The sequence below is a fragment of the Labeo rohita genome, chromosome 9 (genome assembly GCF_022985175.1).
Source record: "Labeo rohita strain BAU-BD-2019 chromosome 9, IGBB_LRoh.1.0, whole genome shotgun sequence".
Taxonomy (NCBI): Eukaryota; Metazoa; Chordata; class Actinopteri; order Cypriniformes; family Cyprinidae; genus Labeo; species Labeo rohita.
In genome coordinates this window covers 34,392,962-34,413,982 of record NC_066877.1, presented here as the reverse complement: position 1 = coordinate 34,413,982, position 21,021 = coordinate 34,392,962, and the positions used below count along the sequence as shown (strand labels likewise).

Genomic DNA, 21,021 nt, shown 5'->3' with positions numbered 1-21,021 from the left:
GGTTAATATTTATAGACATTAACTAAGATTAATAAATGCTATAGAAGTATTGTTTGTTAATTTCAATGTCATGTTAACTAATATTAAGAAATGAAACCTTATGGTGAAGTGTTACCATGTCTATAGATATAGATATATACATATACATATATATACACTGCCATTCAAAAGTTTGGGATCAGTATAACTTAAAATGTTTTAATGTTTTTTTGTTTTTTTTTAAAGAGGTCTCTTATGCTCATCAAGGCTGCATTTATTTGATCAAAATACAGAAAAAAACAGTAATATTGCGAAATGTTATTATAATGTAAAACAATAATTTCTGTTTTAATATACTTTAAAATATGATTTATTCCTGTGATTCAAAGCTGAATTTTTATTAGCCATTACTCCAGTCTTTTTTAGTCACATGATCCACATCATTCTAATATGCTGATTTATTATTAGAATTATCAATACTTTTATTATCAACACTTTTACAGAATTCTTTAATGAATAAAAAGTTAAAAAGAACAGAATTTATTCAAAATAGAAATCTTTTTTAACAATATAAGACTTAACTATCACTTTCTATCAGTCTTTTATCAGTCCGTGCTGAATAAAAGTATTAATTTCTTTCAAAAAAAGAAAGAATATAAATGTACTGACCCCAAACTTTTAAACTGTGGTGTATATTGTTAGAAATTATTTCTATTTTAAACAAATGCTGTTCTTTTTAACTTTTTATTCATCAAAGAATCTTAAAAAAAGCATCGCAGGTTCCACAAAAATATTTAGCAGCACAACCATTTCCAACATTGATAATAAATCAGCATAATAGAATGATTTCTGAAGGATCATGTGACACTGAATACTTGAGTAATGATGCTAAAAATTCAGCTTTGATCACAGAAATAAATTTGTTGTTTGAAAAATGTTATTTTACATCGTAATAATATTTCACAATACTACTTTTTTTTTCTTTATTTTTGATCAAATAAACAGCCTTGATGAGCATAAGAAACTTCTTTAAAAAACATAAAACATTTAAACGGCAGTGTATATATATATATATATATATATACACACTGACCAAAATTATAAACGCAGCACGGGATGAATCCCAGTTTTCACTTTTATATATATATATATATGTATATATATATATGTATATATGTATATATGTATATATATAGACACACACACATACATATGGACCCATCTTGAGTGTTTGCTGCTAAAACACTGGCAAATGAATTTGCTGACTTTTTTTTGTATGAAGAGAGAGAATTGGAGAGGATTTTTTTTCTTATCATGATTTTTTTTCTTGAAACCCTCCCGAACAACATGTGGTGATGTAGGGGCTGTTTGATCTTTTTTTAGGCTTTCTGACCCCGATACTCAAGTATTTTTTGCAATTCTCCAGCTGTGATCCTTTGAGAGATTTTGGCCACTCAAACTCTCCTCCTCATCGTGCATTAGGACGATATAGACACACATCCTCTTCTGGCAATTATTGCCCTGATGTTGGAAATGGGGATTTTCAATACTTTAGCTCTTCATACAGCCACGTTCTATTTTGTGAAGCTTAACAATCATAACTATATTCTTTAGTTTTACTCCTTATGATAGATGATTAAGGGAATTTGGCATTTGTGTACCTAATAGCTGAATTTATAAAAAGACCCCATTCAAAAGTGTACATACGCTTGATTCATAGTAATGTGATGTTACCTGAATGATTCACAGCTGTTTGTTTGTTTGTTTTTTTGTTTACTGATAGTTCTTCATAAGTCCCTTGTTTGTCCTGAACAGTTAAACCGCCCGCTGTTCATCAGAAAAATCCTTCAGGTCCAAAAAATTCTTTGGTTTTTTTTTTTTTTTTTTTTTTTTTTTTTAGTATTTTTGTGTATTTGAACCCTTTCCAACAATGACTATATGATTTTGAGATCCATCTTTTCACACTGAGGACAACTGAGGGACTCATATGCTACTATTACAGAAGGTTCAAACACTCATTGATGCTTCAGATGGAAAAACAATGCATTAAGAGCCGGGGGTGAAAACTTTTGAACAGAATAAAGATGTGTACATTTTTCTTATTTTGCCTAAATATCATTTTTTCATTTAGTACTGCCCATCAGAAGCTACAGAAGATACTAAAATGTTTCTAAGAAGACAAAATAAGTTACATTTTTCCTGATCTTCAAATTCAAAAAGTTTTCTCCCCCTGGCTCTTAATGCATCGTGTTTCCTTCTGAAGCATCAGTGAGTGTTTGAACCTTCTGTAATAGTTGCATATGAGTCCCTCAGTTGTCCTCAATGTGAAAAAATGGATCTCAAAATTATACAGTCATTGTTGCAAAGGGTTCAAATACACAAAAATGCTGCAAAACCAAATAATTTGTGGGACCTGAAAGATTTTTCTAAAGAACAGCAGGCGGTTTAACTGTTCAGGACAAACAAGGGGCTCATGAACAACTATCAATAAACAACAACAAAAAAAAAACAGCTGTGGATCATTCAGGTAACAACACAGTATTAAGAATCAAGAGTATATAAACTTTTTAAAAAATCCAACTATTATTTTCTCTTGTGGACTTTATGTAAATGTCTTTTATGTGAAATACCTTATTCAGGTCAGTACTAAATAAAAAATAACATGCATTTATGGTCCCTCCTATTTTGGTAAAATAATTAACATTTTGCAGATTCTGCAAGGTGTATGTAAACTTTTGACCTCAAATGAATAGCTTCATCTCATGCATAAGAAATGTAGTAAATCACTGTTTTCTCAACAATTTGCAATTTGGCGTTCATTTATTGTGTAATGTATTTTTTATTTTGTTTATTAGAGAGGAAGATTCCAGAGGAAGATTGCATCATCTTAATTGACGGACTGAATGAGGCAGAGTTTCACAAACCCGACTATGGCGACACTGTCGCCTCCTTCATCACCAAGATCATCTCCAAGTTCCCCAACTGGCTCAAACTGATCGTCACTGTGAGAACAAGCCTTCTGGTGAGACATGAATATATACTGTATCTAAAGTAGCGGGTCATGATGACACATGAATGGGTGGCAGATCTGTTCTGAGCTGGAAAAATCAATGTTAATGTGAAATACAAGTAATGACAAGCAACTAATCAAGTAAAAGTAAATAAATAGACTAAAAAAGAGAATATAGTCCAGTTAGACAGATGGAACAGATTGAGTGACACCCTCATCCCCAAACCATAAACAAAACTTGACAAGATGGAAAATATGACAAATTAGATGACATTAAATACAGTTTTGATTGCAGTTAGGATAAATATGGTTTGTGTGTCCACAATGTGTTTTGCACTGTGAATTATTGACTGCTGAGAGCATGAAATTGAATGTCAGGAGACCTTTTTTTTTTACCAGACAGAAGTTTTTAAACAGTAAGATTTTTAATGTTTTTTAAATAAGTCTCTTCTGATCATAAAGCCTGCATTTATTTGATGCAAAATACAGAAAAAAACTGTAAAATTTTGAGATATTTTTACTATTTAAAATAACATAAAATATCATTTATTCCTGTGATTTCAAATCTAGATTTTTAGCATTATTACTCCAGTCACATGATCCTTCAGAAATCATTCTGATATTCTGATTTGCTGCTCAAAAATATTTATTATTATTATTATTATGTTGAGTAGAATTATTATTAACAGCTGAGTAGAATTTTTTCAGGTTTCTTTGAAGAATAGAACATTTTATCTGAAATGGAAATCTTTTGTAACATTTTAAGTGTTTTAATTATTTTTGATCAGTTGAAAGCATCTTTGCTAAATATAAATCTTAATTTTTTGTAATTTCTTCCCCTCCCCCAAAAATATATATACTGACTCAAAGCTTTAAATGGTATAGTGGATAATGTTACAAAAGCTTTATATTTCAGGTAAATGTTGATCTTTGGATCTTTCTATTCATCAAAGATATACTCAACTGTTTTAAATATTAATAATAATAATAATAATAATAATAATAATAATAATAATAAATGTTTCTTGAACAGCAAATCAGCATATTAGAATGATCATGTGACACTGAAGACTGGAGTAATGATTCTGAAAATTCAGCTTTGATCGCAGGAATAAATTACATTTTAAAATATATTCAAATAGAAAACGGTTATTTTTAATCATAAAAATATTTCACAATATTACTGCTTTTGCTGTATTTTGGACCAAATAAATGCAGGCTTAGTGAGCAGAAGAGACTTCTTTAAAAAACATTAAAAATCTTACTGTTCAAAAACTGGTAGTGTATTTAAAACAAGTTTTGACATGGTAATTAAAAAAGATATTCAAATATAGTGATATAATTATATATATATCATTTTATTATAAATATATAGGCATATAGAGGCAAAATTACTGAACCTAAACATAGGAGGCTGATAAAAACGCTCATTTAAAAGAATCTGAAGTCTTCATATAGAACTTTGTCTTTCTGCAGTATATCATTTGTTATTTTGTCTTTTGATTCGGTAGTGAGATGTTTTTGTAACCCAGGCCAGAATATTTCTCTCATCTGCTCAGATCAAGTTTAGTGTTACGCTCACCATCTCAGACTCTATCCACCTCGTTTTGTCACTTCAGGCAGGAGAATCTTGTCGCTCTAATAAGGAACATTGACCCTCCAAATGAGACGCTACGACAGCTAGACAGTAATCCAGACAGGAGGAGGCGAAAAGGAAAAGGGAGCGAATTTGAGAGAGAGACAGTGTTCGTGTTGGCTGCGTTTTGACAGTTTGAAAGGTAGTGCTCGACTAGCAGAGCAGAATCATCTAGTGTTTGATATGTGTCAGACGACAGCTTGGACTGTGTGTGTGTGCGCACACGAGCGCAGATGTGTGTTTTTGTACTTATAAAAGCCTCCTAATGCGTTCTGCTTTAGCTGTCACTATAAGTGAGAAGAGCTAGTCTGGCGTTCTTACTCAATAGGACTTTACAATATTTTTCAGCCTTTTGACAATGTTTGTTGTATGTCTTGGGATTTATGTATTTGCTCTGAAATGATGTAAAATGCACATTTTTTTATATCCAGCCAGCCACTGTAGACTAGCAATGTTTAAGAAGTAAAATACAGTAAAAATCTGCTGTAGTTAAAATAGTGGCGTGCTTTACTTTCACTAAATGAACACAAGAAGGATTCATATTTAATCGATTTTATTTGCACCACTATTACAATACATACTACTTGCACTACATTTTAAAAGTTTGGAGTTTTTATTTGTTTTGAAAGAATTGCATTAAAATTAATCAAAAGTGACAGTAAAGACATTTCTAATGTTACAAAAGATTCTATTTCAAGTAAATGCTGTTGTTTTGAATTTTCAATTCATCATGAAATCATGAAAAGAAAAACTTATCATGGTTTCCACAAAAATATGAAACAGCGCAACTGTTTTCAACATTGATTAAATTTCTTGAGCAGCAAATCAGTACATTAGAATGATTTCTGAAGGAACATGTGACACTGAAGGCTGGAGTAATGATGCTGAAAATTCAGCTTTGATCATAGCAATAAATTATATTTTATAGGATATTAACACAGAAAACAGTTATGTTAAATTGTAATAATATTTTACACTTCTTACTGTATTTTTGATCAAATAAAAGACCTAAAACATTTTTGGGGCACCTGACGCACCTGTACTTTTCTTTGTTTTTTTTTTTCTTTCAGACCTATTCTAGAAGTCAGCATCAAGTGTGTACTCAAACAAAAACTTCTTAAGTTTGCATTTTTTTTTATTTTTTTTATTTTTTTATTTTTTTAGAAGTTTGTATTTAGGTGTTTTCCACTTCCAAATAAAATTTTGTCTGCATATAACATTCCCAAAGCAAGTTGTAGCCATTTATTACATTATTATTATAGCCGCTTTTCAGTAAAAAACAGGCAACAGGCCTATTTGGTTTATTGACAATATAGATGTGTCCAAAAACATTTATTCCAAATTATTCACAAACTACACACAAAATGAGAGAAATATACCGAGTGCTACATAACAAAATAGTGCAAATGATCTTTACAAACTATGTAAGAATTAGTTGAGTGAATTCACACAAAAAACTAAATTCCAGTGCTTTATCAGATATGTACTGCTGTTTTATCCTTGTTTTTGGTTTGTGTTGTGTCAAAGGGCTCTGTCGTGTGCTTTTTTTAAAGAGTGCTGCAAATGTGTTATTTTGTGTTTGTTTTCATGCACGCACGACGCACTTTACTTTCACTTTCTGTTTGGTCAAATTTCCAAAGACAAATTCTAATTGTAGGGCCCTATGAAATCAAATTTTATTGTTTCCTAAATTCCATTTTATCTTTTTTTTTTTTTTTTTTTTTTTTTTTTTTTTCAAATTCTGTTTTTCCTGGATTCCGATTTTTCCATTTTAATTTTTCTGGATTTTTTTTTAATGGTTAAATTACATTTTATTAATCAAAATTCGATTAATCAAAGTCTAATTAATTAAAATTCTAAAACTTAGAAAATGTCTTGAGTAATTTTTGCTTATTAGTATGGTTGAAATGATCATCGAAGGTCGGCAGCAAAGACATTGGTTAATAAAATGGGACTAAATACATAAAAGGATATTTGTATTATTTAACATATTTAATTATTGCAGGTTTGCGTCATATTCTGGGTTGAATTTCACTGTTTTTATTCGTTTTGAGGAATACTGAATATGTTTTTTGTCAGTGAGATGAATTAATGCATGTTCACATTTAGTCTAGAACTAGCATCTTACTCCCAATTTCTCAAGATGGGGACAGAAGAGCTTTTATTCAGTAAATGGGGGGAAGTAACTGCCATTACTTATTTGAAAAAAGTAACTCGGATATTTTCGTGTCAATTAAAAAGTAAATGCGTTACTTTACTAGTTACTTGGAAAAAGTAATAATATTACGTAACTTGCGTTACTTGCAATGTGTTACCCCCAACACTGCCTCTGATTATCCAAATGTCTGCTTTACGAGACTTTTAAATCGTTAAATAGTTATTGTTTTAAACTATATACATGAGACTTGATAATAAATATTGGAGTAATTACACAAACAAATCAAAGCTTTGAATCGGTTTGATTCAGTCACTGAACACTTATTATGAGTCTAATTTAATAACTAAAAATGTTTATTAAATTCATCCTAATATTCACATAATATCTGCTTAATCGTACACTGCCAGCAAAATCATCACACTTATATTGCATATTCATTGCACCTGTCTGAGTGTGACAGTGAGGTCTCGATTTACATGTTGTCTCCTCTCATCTGAATGTGAATCAGGCTTCAGCGGGGTGGACTGTTTCTCAAGGCATACCCATGATTCAATGCACATTCAGCAGAGCCTCTCTAAGGCAAATGGGGGCGGAGGTTTCCAGAAGGGTTGAAAGAGTTTCTAAGAGGACAGTGACAGACACCGGAGAGAGACGTTCGTATTTACCTTGACAGCGGGACACTGAGCTTGATGAATATTTCTTTCTGAAACTAGAACTTATTTGCTTCCTGAATTGATTTACAGTGGCATATTTTTTTTTTTTATCTTTGAGGTTTGATTGGAAATGTTGCAGTAGGATCTACCTTAAACTTCAGTAGCAAAAATACTATTAGAGGTGGTATTTTTGATTCATTTCAGTGAGTCAGTTCAAACTTTCCGTTTGAATCGTCAATATTGGTGCATATAAATGAGAATGATTGAATGTGATTCTTCCTTGTGAAAAACTGTGGAAAACATTCTTTGATCATTTGAACTGATAATCTGGTTTCTGGTGTGATTTCATCTGTTGATTTGCGTGTGATGATGACAGTCTGATGCATTCGCAGCATCACGGCAGCCGTCGCAGACTTTCATCCGGCAGTTTCTTCAGGTATCAGGAGCGTCTCACAGGGAGTGGTGTTGTGGTTCTTCATCAGCGTGTGATGCTGGATATGAGACTCGTGTGTGATGTAAAATTCATTGTGTTTCTCTCTCTCTCTACACTGCTGCAATATGAGCAGGATTATTGGCCCTATTGATTTGTAGGGATGTGGCTATATGTGTGTGAGTGACTGTGTTTAACCAGTCTTACGGTTGACCCTGTGGACCTTGATAATTTTGTACGAGTGTGTGTGTAAAGAAAAAGCCTCTAGGTGATGTCTGGAGAAAACCATGTTTCAGTGTCTATCAAGAGTGTATGTGCAGGTGCATTCTGGTCACATGACTTCTTGTGTCCTTCCTGTCTTTCTATCAAACATACTGATGTGTTATCTGCAAAAATGTCATTTTTAAAATTTGATGACAAAATTTAGTAATGGGAAACATTGAATAGTCTTGAAACAAAATGTTATTTTATCTTATTTTTATTTTCTGTTTTATAAAAAACATTTTATAACACAACAGTTTATTGAATAATTAAAATGATGGGCAAAAAAGCTTATTTAATTATTCAGTCAACCGTTGTGTTATAAAATAGTCTTTTATAAAATAGAAAATAATTTTTATTTAATAATGTTTTATTTAATGTTTAATTTTTTTTTTTATTCTATTAATCTGTTATTTTAATTTATTTTCTTTTTTGTAAAATACATTATTTTATAACAAACCAGTTTATTGCATTATTAAATAGGCTTTAGCACGTTATTTTAGTTATTCAATAAACTGTTGTGTTATAAAATAATGTCTTTTACAAAACAGAAATTAATATAAAAAATAAAACAATTTGCCATTTATTTTGTTTTATTCTATTATTCTGTTAATCTATTATTTCAATTTATTTAATTTTTATTTTCTATTTTGTAAAAGACATTCTTTTACAACACAACAATTTATTGAATGATTAAAATAATGTGCAAAAAAGCCTATTTAATTATTCAATAAATAATTATATTTTATTTTATGTTATAAAAGAATGTCTTTCATAAAATCTAAAATAATATAAAATAAAATGATATAATGTGCAAAAAGCCTATTTTATTTTATTATATTATTATTCTATTTATCTATTATTTTAATGTATTTTATTTTTATTTTATATTTTTTTAAAGAAATTTTATAACACAACCGTTTATTGAATAATTAAAATAATGTGCAAAAAAGCCTATTTAAATATTCAGTAAATTGTTGTGTTATAAAATAATGTCTTTTATAAAATAAAAATAATATAAAATAAAAGAATGTACAAAAGCCTATTTTTATTGTATTATTCTATTATTTTAATTTATTTTAATTTTTATTTTGTAAAATGCATTATTTTCTAGCACAACAGTTTATTGAATAAATAATGTACAAAAAAGCCTGTTTGTTTTATTTTATTATTCTTTTATTCTGTTAATCTTTTACTCTATTTTACTTTAATTTTTATTTTATTAAATACATTATTTTATAGCAACAGTTTACTGAATAATTAAAAAATTGCAAAAAAGCCTATTGATTTTAATAAACTGGTGTGTTATAAAATAATGTATTTTACAAAATAAAAAAATAATACAACATAAATAAAAATGTGCTAAAAACATTTATTTTATTTTATTTTGTTATTTTATTTTTCTATTAATCAATTATTTTATTTTTATTTTTTTATTTTCTATTTTATATGACATTTTATAACACAACTGTTTACTGAATAATTAAATAGGCTCAAATGAGAACAAAAATGAATGAAAAACTTGATTCATGAGTACTAATATTGTCAAGATGTTAATACATAATTATAAATACAGCTTTCATGGGAGAAAAAAAACAGAACTGAATTCAAAACTTCCTCAGTCATAAAACCAACATTGTCCTCCTCAGAGAAAACCTGGGGGAAAATGTTTTGGAGATATTTTTTGACATTCTCGTCTTGTCTTTACAGGAGATCACCAGTCTGCTGCCCTTCTCCAAGATCAGCCTGGACGAATACCCAGACAACAAAGAGATCGGGACGGACCTGAACGCCTACATCCAGTACCGCATCAACGGCAGCCAGAACATCCTCAACAACATCTCCCTGAACGGCAAAGCCGACCCCATCATCGTGGGCAAAGTCAGCTCCCACCTCATCTCCCGCAGCCAGGGCTCGTACCTGTACCTCAAACTGACCCTTGACCTCTTTGAGAAGGGTCATCTGGTCATCAAGAGCGCGAGCTACAAGGTGGTGCCGGTCTCTCTGTCGGAGCTCTACCTGCTGCAGTGCAACATGAAGTTCATGACCAACTCGGCGTTCGAGCGCGCCGTGCCCGTTCTCAACGTGGCGCTGGCGTCGCTTCACCCCATGACGGACGAGCAGCTGTTTCAGACGCTAAACGCGGGCAGCGAGAGGGGAGAGCTGCTGTGGGACGACTTCCAGCAGAGGATGGAGACGCTCTCGTGTTTCCTCATCAAGCGTAGGGATAAGACGCGGATGTTCTGCCATCCGTCCTTCAGAGAGTGGCTGGTGTGGCGAGCGGATGGAGAGAGCTCCGACTTCCTCTGTGACCCCAGGTGAGCTTCAGTGTTGTGGCTTAACAAATGTCTTAGAGGGTGGATTAAAAAACTGGACTGGATATAGTTTTCAACATCTGTAGTACAGTCATTTTGATGTTTATAATGTTATATTATATATGAACAATTAAACTAATAAATATTATGTCAGTATTTTGATTATATATTATACTGATTATATGTAAACGTATATTTATTTAATACATTTGAATTTTAACTAGATAGTAAAGCTTGTAGACTTTAAGTTGGTTTTGAAAAAGCCTAGCCAGAAAAGTTTGAAGTAGTTTTAAAAGCTTGAATTTGGAAGGTTTTCAGTTTTAACTAGTTTGAAGTTTAAAGTAGTTTTAAAGTTAGTTACTAGGATACCCTGGGTGGTTGCTACGTGGTTGTTTGGGTACTTGTGGTGGTTGCTAGGGTGTTTCTATGTGGCTGCGGTTTCTAGGGTACCTAGGGTGGTTGCTAAGGTGTTGCTAGCCGGTTGTTAGGCTGCCTAGCGTGCTTGCTAGGCTAGGGTGTTGCTATGCAGTTGCTAGGGTACCCGGGTGGTTGCTAAGGTGTTGCTATGCAGTTGCTAGGGTACTCAGAGTGGTTGCTAGGTTGTTACTAGCATGTTGTTATCATGATTAACATTTTACTAACCTGTTGTTACCATCATTATCAAGTTGCTAGCGTGTTATCATGTTTCTAGCATGATTAGGATGTTGTTAGGTCGATTACCAAGTTACCAGTATGATTCCAGCATGTTACTAGCGTGTTGTTAGCATGATTAGCAAGTTGCTAACTTGTTAGCATTTTACTAGCATGTTGGTAGCACGTTTAGCAAGTTACTAGCATGTTTCTAGCATGATTAGCATGTTACTAGCATGTTGTTGCAGGTCCTTGCAGTATGCTGATTATATATGATTATATAGCAATTAATACTTTTATTTAGCAAGGATGCTTTAAATTGATCAAAAGTGATAATAAAGACATTTAGAAAATGATAATAACACATCTGCAGAAATTAATGCATAAAATATACTGTTAGAATTTATACTTAAATTTATATATATAAGCTCATATGTGTATTTTTTTACTGTATGTATAAATAAATAAATTTATAAATTTATTCATAAATAAATTTTTAAAACAGTGCATGAAAAATGCATACTATATACAGTATATGTATATATATGTATATATATATATTATGTAACGCATAAATTAATGCATATAATTAATGCATATGAATCTTACAAGAGCACGTCTAAGTCATCTTTGAAAAGAAGAAATTATATTTTTATGTCAATTATATTTTTAAGTTTTGGGTAAAAACATTTTGCAAAAAAAAGGCAATTTTTAAAACCATGTTTTTCCTTTTTTTTTTTTGCTTTTTGTATTTGAATTGTTATTGTTATATATTGGTTATTATCATTACATTTGCGTTATTATAATTTTCACTTAATTTTACTTTTTTTGCTTTATGTATATATATATATGTGTTACAGTGTATCGAGTGTGTGTGTTATAGTAAAGAAACTTTCTTTTTGCTGCATGAAAATGTCAACACAGGATAAGAAACTGCACTCATTACTCATTTTCTAGAGATGCTGATAGGCTGTGGTGATCTTAGACTCCAGTTTCAGCTGTAATTGGGATTCTGTCTCTCTCTTGTTCTCAATGCGGTGTGTCCGAGCGCTCTGATTGGTCCATGTGTGTCCTATTGATTTCTCTCCTCCCTGAACCATCTCCTGGTCCAGAAAAGTTGGCTCTGAAAAAGAGGGACTTCTAAAAAGTTCCCTGCCTTATTATTCGGCTGCTGAAAGAGGGAGAAAAGAAAGGCGACGGAATGAGTTTAATGTAGAGGAGATGCAGTGCTGATCAAAGCCAGCTGCATTCATGCGTGGCCTTTTAATGAATCTCGGTTAATTAACACCAGCGAGAGCCGGGGAAACTCTATAGCAGCCTATTCCACCCTTCTCCTGTGTTTTACGGGGGCGCCGTTCCAGACGGACCAAACGCACGCCAACACAGAGACGCTTTCACAGCCTTGCGTCAAATACTACATTATACAGAGCTTTTAGTCAGAGATTTACCTCAGGAGAAGCTTATTTGATCTCAGAGATTAAAAGAATTGACTTTTAATTACATGCAATTGATCCTTCATTAAAAATGTGAATTGTGTGTATCTTTAATTCGGCTAGTGACGTCCACTTAAGCTAGTCCACTTGGAAATAAAAAGTGATATTTTCCTTTTTTTATAATCTAATCTTTGTAATCTAAATGATCTTAACATTTGACAGTGCAATTAAATGAGTGAAGAACCTGACGTTAAAAACCACAACTCTAACTTTGTTAAGAATCTCCTATTTAAAAAGCTTACAGGCCTTTCCAATTCACCCTTTAACCTATCTGCTGTCAACAGGAACATGAATGGGAATGATTGTTAGATTAAATTGCGAAGAGTGATTAGAAAATAAAAGCAGGATAAGTTTGTGCAGGTTTATTGCTATGATGGGAGGAAGGTTTTTACAGCTGGATGTGGCAGTCAGCTTGTGTGTGTCAGTGCTGTTTCTCATCTTATTTCTTCATAAATGCATGTGTGTGTCTGGACGTGTTTCTCTGCAGGAGTGGACATGCACTGATGGCCTTCATGTTGTCAAGGCAGGAGGGGAAGTTAAACAGGCAGCAGACAATGGAGTTGGGACACCACATCCTAAAAGCACACATCTTCAAGGTACCTGATGCGTCTATCTATCGTTCGTTCGTTCTTTCTTTCTGTCATTCTGTCATTCAACTATCTATCTATCGTTCTATCTATCTAGTCTTCTATCATTCTGTCGATCTATTGTTCTTTCTGTCGTTCTATCGTTCTGTGTATTGTTCTATCATCTATCTGTCTGTCGTTCTATCATTCAACTATCGTTCTGTAGATCTATCTATCTGTCTATCGTTCGTTCTTTCTATCATTCTATCGTTCTATCATTCAACTATCACTGTAGATCTACCTATCGTTCTATCTATCATTCTCTCAGTCTATCTATCGTTCTATCATTCAACTATCGCTCTGTAGATCTATCTGTCATTCTATCTAGTGTTCTATCATTCTGTCGATCTATTGTTCTTTCTGTCGTTCTATCTATTGTTCTATCATCTGTCTATCTATCTGTCTGTCTACCTATCTATCATTCGTTCTTTCTTTCTATCATTCTATTGTTCTATCATTCAACTATCGCTCTGTAGATCTATCTATCGTTCTATCTAATGTTCTATCATTCTGTCGATTTATTGTTCTTTCTGTCTGTCTATCGTTCTGTCTATTGTTCTATCATCTGTCTGTCTATCTATCGTTCTATCATTCTATCAGTGTATTGTTCTTTCTTTCGTTCTATCATCTATGTATATCTATCCATCTATCTATGTATCGTTTGTTTGTTCTTTCTATCTATATCGTTCTATCTATCGTACGTTCTATCGTTCTATTGTTCTATCATTCAACTATCGCTCTGTAGATCTATCGTTCTATATCTAGTGTTCTATCATTCTGTGGATGTATTGTTCTTTCTGTCGTTCTATCTATTGTTCTATCATCTATCTGTCTATCTATCGTTCTATCGTCCTATCATTCAGCTGTCGTTCTGTAGATCTATCTATCATTCGTTCCTTCTATCATTCTGTCATTCTATCATTCAACTATCGCTCGGTAGATCTATCGTTCTATATCTAGTGTTCTATCATTCTGTGGATGTATTGTTCTTTCTGTCGTTCTATCTATTGTTCTATCATCTATCTGTCTGTCTATCTATCATTCTATCATTCTATCTATCGTTCTATCGTCCTATCATTCAGCTGTCGTTCTGTAGATCTATCTATCATTCGTTCTTTCTATCATTCTGTCATTCTATCATTCAACTATCGCTCTGTAGATCTATCTGTCATTCTATCTAGTGTTCTATCATTCTTTCGATCTATTGTTCTTTCTGTCGTTCTATCGTTCTGTCTATTGTTCTATAATCTGTCTGTTTGTCTATCATTCCATTTTTCTATATATCTATCCATCTAGCGTTCTATCTAGCATTCTATCATGTCTGTTCGTTTATATATCTATCTATCTTTCTAACGTTCGTTCGTTCTTTCTATCTATATCGTTCTATTATTCAACTATCGTTCTGTAGATCTAGCTATCGTTCTATCTAGTGTTCTATCATTTTATCGATCTATTGTTCTTTCTGTCGTTCTATCGTTCTACCTATTGTTCTATAATCTGTCTGTCTGTCTTTTGTTCTATCTACTGATCTATCATTCAACTATTGTTCTGTAGATCTATCTATATCTATCTATCTATCTATCTATCTGTCTATCTATCTATCTATCTGTCTATCTGTCTGTCTACCATTCTATATAGCATTTTATCATTCTATCAGTGTATTGTTCTTTCTTTCGTCCTATCATCTATCTATCTATCTAAAAATGTAATAGTTAATTTGAAAGGCAGCCAAAATATAACTGATTTAACAACAAACCATTTATAGCTTAATAAAATTAAAAAAGATTATTTATAACAATAACAAGGCAAATAATTATATGTATTAATTGTATTATGTTATTAGTATTATTATTTTTTATTAACTTAAAATATGCACATTAAACAAATCAATAAAGACTTTTTTTGTTTTTTTTTAACAACAAATTTACAGTACTAAAAATTATTGACTGCCTTATTTTTTGCTTTCAGTCGTTAAAGAGATTTTATCTTGCCAGAAAATAGTGACAGATTTATAAATTCTCATTACAAGATGGTTTGCATGTCATTGCATTTTTAAATGCATGTTATAAGTGAATGCAGAAATTAAGTTGGAGCTTGTGTGGAGCAGTTTTATTTATTTCTTTATTTCTGTCTTATGTCTATATGCATTAATATATTTAATTTCTAATACAAATGCATGCATCCATAATATAATTTTTTTCTATTTATGACATGATATTGGTAATACTATATACGTGTGTGCTCTTTTGCAGGGTCTGAGTAAGAAAACCGGTGTGTCGTCTAGTGTTCTTCAGGCCTTATGGATCAGCTGTAGTACTGATGGTCTGTCTGCCGCTTTGGCTTCCCTTAGGAACCTCTACACACCCAATGTCAAGGTCAGCACATGCTCTCCTTCAGCAGATGCTTTTTCTCAATGTTACTTTTTTGAATGCACTTTGACTGTCTGTATCTGTCTTCCCCGTATAATACCTGCTGCTAATGCATAACTCTATCTACACTGATGACTCATAGAGAGCCAATTAGAATCCAGTGTTTGCCACTGACCTTTGACCCCTACAATGAGTCATGCTCCCTGTTGAATAACATTACAGCTCCCTATGCAAATGTTTATAATGAGATGTCATCATTAGCGTTCAGCTCTGTTATAGTTCAGACACATCACTTCATTTCTGCAATAATATGTGTATATAATAGACGTGAATGAATTTCAGTGACTTCCTGTATTTAATAAACACTAAGAGACTCGGGCACTGATGAGTTTTATAGCAGCAGGTTTCGAGACCATTAAGGAGATTCCCCATTACTGTAATGCAAAACAGTGTTATGATTATGTCTGCACTGATCAAACATTAAAATCTGCCGTTAATTGTCAAATTAGAGCTGCGTTCTATTGAAGATTTTACAAAGACAACAGATAAATGTTGGAAAGAAGACTTGGCATTTTAAGTAATTATGAAGCCCTTTTAGATTTAGTGTTAATTTAATCATCTAAAGGTCATTGAAATAGTAAAGTCGTCCAGATGGTTCCTTGTGTAATACAGGGTGAATGCTGTACTGAGACTCCAGAGCAATTATCAGCAAGAATGATGGATTTTAGCTTAAAGCAAAAGTGATTTTATTTTCCTCCTCGTCTATTAGCATTCATAACATCCTCCACCGGTCCTCCGTGGATTTTCCTCGCAGCACAGGTTGATGTGCATCTTCTTTTGAACTCAATGAACAGAAAACACACATTGCTCACAATGACAGATACATTGAATCTGATGCTCTCTGTTTTTCTCAATAGTGTTTTTCCAGTTTTTCTCTGTTTCTCTGTTTTTGTTGCCTGTCATGTTTTTAGAGGAATCTCCTAAAAACACAATCTAGGTCACATTTTACGAAAACAAATAAGAAAATAAATAAGGAAATAAAAATAAGAAATTATATTTATTGTTTTTATTGTTATTTACTTGTTTATTTATCACTTCATCACAAAATCAATAGAAAAAAATAAGAAAATAAAAATAAGACTATATATATATATATATATATATATATATATATTATTTTTTTATTATTATTTTTTTTTTACTTCAAAATCAACAGAAAATAAATAAGGAAATAAAAATACAAATTTATTTATTTATTTATTTATTTATTTATCTTTTAACTCCAAAGTATGCATTGTAACATTTTCATGATAATTTAGCACATTTTGCTACAAATCAGAGTTACATTTATTTATTTATTTATTTGCTGTCAAAATCAACAGAAAACAAATAAGGAAATAAAAATAAGAAATTATATTTATTGTTTTTATTGTTATTTATTTATTTATCATTTCATCACAAAATCAATAGAAAAAAATAAGAAAATAAAAATAAGACTATATATATATATTATATTATTATATATCTATATATATATTATTTTTTTACTTCAAAATCAACAGAAAAGAAATAAGGAAATAAAAATAAAAATGTATTTATTTATAAATGTATTTATTTATTTTTTTGCATAAGTAAAATTAAGCTCATATGTCGGTAAATTAAGGTATGCATTGTAACTTTTTCATGATAATTTAGCACATTTTCCCTACAAATCAGAGTTATATTTATTTATTTATTTGCTGTCAAAATCAACAGAAAACAAATAAGGAAATAAAAATAAGAAATTATATTTATTGTTTTTATTGTTATTTATTTATTTAGCTTTTCATCCCAAGATCAATAGAAGACAAATAAGAAAATAAAAATAAGACTCTGTTTTTTTATTTATTTAACTTTTTCCATTATACTTCAAAATCAACTGAAAACAAATAAGAAAATAAATATCTGAAATATTTATTTATTTATCATTTCACTTCAAAAACAACTGAGAAAAAAAGAAATGTTATTTTTTTTATTTATTTACTTATTTATTCAAATTAAGCCCATATTTTGTTAAATTAAGGTATGCATTATAACAGTTTAATGATAATTAAACACATTTTTCCTGCAAATCAGTTACAATCATTTTAATTTAATTTTATTTTATTTTATTTAATGTCAAAATCAACAGAAAATAATTAAGGAAATAAAAGTAAGAAATAATATATATGTATATATATTTTTTTTAATAGCTATTTATTTATTTATTTAGTAATTTATTTAGCATTTTACTCCAAAATCAATAGAAAACAAGTAAGAAAATAATAAAATAAGAAATGTTATTTATTTATTTATTTATTTATTTATCATTTCACTCCAAAATTTATAGAAAACAAATAAGAAAATTAAAAAACAAGAAATTATATAAATTGTTTGTTTGTTTGTTTGTTTTATTCTCCAGACCCAGTCCTGGATAAGCAGCTTTTTTTTTCGCTTATAACCTTTGAAAGAATTATTTTCTCTCCGCATCTTTTGTTAATTAAACATGGTGTTTTTTACTTTTTCCACTAACAGTTAACAGTTTCTCTCTCCTCTCAGTGTAAATAAGTCGTCCTTGAACTCTTTAAATTGCTCTCCGTGCATGTTAGTCGAGTTTGGCCCTGTAATTGCTGCATGCAGCTGTATTTTGTATTTATCTTTCGCCTCTTCTTCTCCATCTCTCTCTCTCCCTCTCTCTCTCTCTCTGTGTTCCTCAAGGTGGTATCTAAACATTCTCATGTGGTTTTGGTAAATAAAACAAATTTCATTTCCAGGCGCTCTCAGGCCTCTGGGGCCGCGCAGCCGCTGCTGATTAAACGTTTGTTATTCATACGCTTATCAAAAGCAGAATCCAGGCTGATTAATGACTGGGACGCAATGTGCCGTCGCGCGCCGGAGCATTTAATGAGCCCGTGAATTGTCATCAGCATGCTTTACCAATCAGCAGTTTGTTCCTAGTGAACTTTAAACACAGGATGAGGCATTGTTTTACAAAGAAAGACACAATATGAGGGCTGCAGGAAAATAAATGACAAGCGACAGCTCTAAATGATCACTCTCTATTTTAGGGATTTTGGCTGAAAGAAAAACTTGTGAATCATGAATGATGTCTGGAGTTCTTGATTGAGACACAGCTTGAGCTCTCTAACATCATTTGTCAGTCTCTGAACTGTTTGGTGTGTGTCTGTAGGTGAGCCGTCTGCTGATGCTGGGTGGAGCGAATGTCAACTATCGTACCGAGGTGTTGAACAACGCCCCCGTCCTCTGCGTCCAGTCTCACCTGGGCCATCAGGAAATGGCCAGCCTGCTGCTGGAGTTTGGAGCAAACGTGGACGTGGTTTCAGAGAACGGCATGAGTTCTTTGTGTTACTCAGCGGCCGCTGGTCATCTGGGGCTAGTCAGTCTTCTCTGTAAGAGAGGAGCCAAGGTCAGTACAAATATATATTTTATTTTTGACAAAAAATTTTTGGAATCTGTGATGCTTTTTTCAGGATTCTTTAATGAATGTAACAATATACACTACTGTTCAAAAGTTTAGGGGTCAGTATGTTCTTTTTTTTGGAACAAAATGAATACTTTTATTTGCTAAAAACATGTTACACTGATAAAAAAGTGATAGTAAAGACTTTTATTGTTACAGAAGATTTGTATTTAGAATAAATGTTGTTCTTTTGAAATTTTTATTCTTCAAGGAATCCCTGGAAAAGTATCACAGGTTTCCAATAAAAATAAAAATAAAAATAAAATAAAATAAAATAAAATACATTTTTTAATTAAAATAATTATTTTATTTTATTTGTATAAGGATGATTTCTGATTGATCGTGTGACACTGAAGACTGGAATAATGATGCTGAAAATTCAGCTTTGTTCACAGGAATAAATTACATTTTAATATTTTCAAAGAGAAAACTGTTATTTTAAATTGTAATAATATTAAATTAAATGTTACTGTTTTTACTGTATATTTAATCAAATAAATTCCTTGATGAGCAGAAGAAACTTCTTTCATTAAAACATTAAAATTTATACTTATATTCATTTATAAATATAAACACAAATATTTTTAATTTATGAGCATTTTGTATGATTCATATTTACTATTTCATTTGTATATTTTTATTAAATGATTATTAATTAATTATAAAATATAATTATTAAATATAATTTACAATATCAGCATAAAGTGTCATTAAAAATCCAGGATTGGAGAAAATTGTTAGACAGAACTTTATTTTTACTATTTAGCTGATTGAATCTGCAGATATGGTGATACCATAGTTTTTGTTAATATTTTAAATTAGATTTTACTTTTACACTTTCTGTTTTCATTTTATTTGGTGATGTTTTAGTAATTTCATTCTGTTTTGTCAAATAAAAAAAAAAAAAAAAAATATGTGTATATATATATTTAAATATATTTATATATTTAAATATATAAATATATTTTTGAGTATGTCTATAGTTTTTGTTATTTTATTGCTTTAAGTTAAACTAAACAAAAATTGGAAATATTGCCTTGGCAACTAGCTGAAATAAAAAAAGTTTACATTTTTTTAATATATTTTTTATTTAATATTCAATATTATTATTTTATATTTATTTATTATATTATATATTATTTAATATTTTAATATCATTTAACGTTTATTTTATTTCAAGAAACTGAAATGTTTTCATTATTTTTGTTTTAATAAACTATAATAACACTGGCATTAAGAAAGTCAACAGGGTCAATTTTGATCAATACCTCTTAACCTAAGACTAATATTTGAGATACATTCCTATCAAAACTAGACTTACACGCGTATTGATTGATTTACACAATGTTAATGTTGTCATTTGTGGATCAGGTGGATCATGTGGACAAGAGCGGCCAGTGTGCACTGGTGCATGCGGCCCTACGGGGTCATTCAGAGGTCATCGAGTGTCTGCTGGAGCTGACCTGGAGCACTGAGGGTCAACAGGATCTGAGCCTTAAGAACAAAGCTCTGCAGCAGGGCCTCATCGCGGCCTGCAGTATGGGACACATTCATGTGAGCTCACACAAACACACACACACGTGCAACTGTCATAACTTTTCTATTATGGTGCAACATTTATAGGGGCATTTTTAGCTTTTATAAGGGCAAATTGTTTTTCTAACCACCTGAAAACATGTAGTGTGTCAGCAGTTTGTGCAAAATGCTTCAGTTGAGTTATTTAATTAATAATAAAATTGCATCTGGTACTTATCAAATCAAATCATACAAAAGCAGCTGTAAATAATGCACAAGATGCAAGATCATCTGTTAGAATAGAGTTTAATATGAATATACAGCTCTGTACTGTCAACCATAGCAGTAGATTTTGATTTATTCACTGTTTGGGAGTTGCTGTGGATGTTTTCATCACATTCAGTGTTTTCAGAGCTGATTTTAGTTTTTTCCACTTGAACTGTCTGG

At 31.2% G+C, this 21,021-nt stretch overlaps 1 protein-coding gene across 4 annotated transcripts in view; it reads left to right on the top strand.

Annotated features, from left to right (window-relative positions):
- Positions 1–21,021, top strand: part of tanc1b (tetratricopeptide repeat, ankyrin repeat and coiled-coil containing 1b) — a 199,793-nt gene that overhangs the window by 154,674 nt on the left and 24,098 nt on the right. For all 4 annotated transcript variants that reach the window (XM_051119883.1, XM_051119882.1, XM_051119884.1 and 1 more), the window contains 6 exons: positions 2,835–3,001; positions 9,838–10,445; positions 13,053–13,161; positions 15,444–15,566; positions 18,769–19,005; positions 20,431–20,613. In XM_051119883.1, the coding sequence (XP_050975840.1) occupies positions 2,835–3,001; positions 9,838–10,445; positions 13,053–13,161; positions 15,444–15,566; positions 18,769–19,005; positions 20,431–20,613 (1,427 nt within the window). The remainder of the gene's footprint in view (positions 1–2,834; positions 3,002–9,837; positions 10,446–13,052; positions 13,162–15,443; positions 15,567–18,768; positions 19,006–20,430; positions 20,614–21,021) is intronic.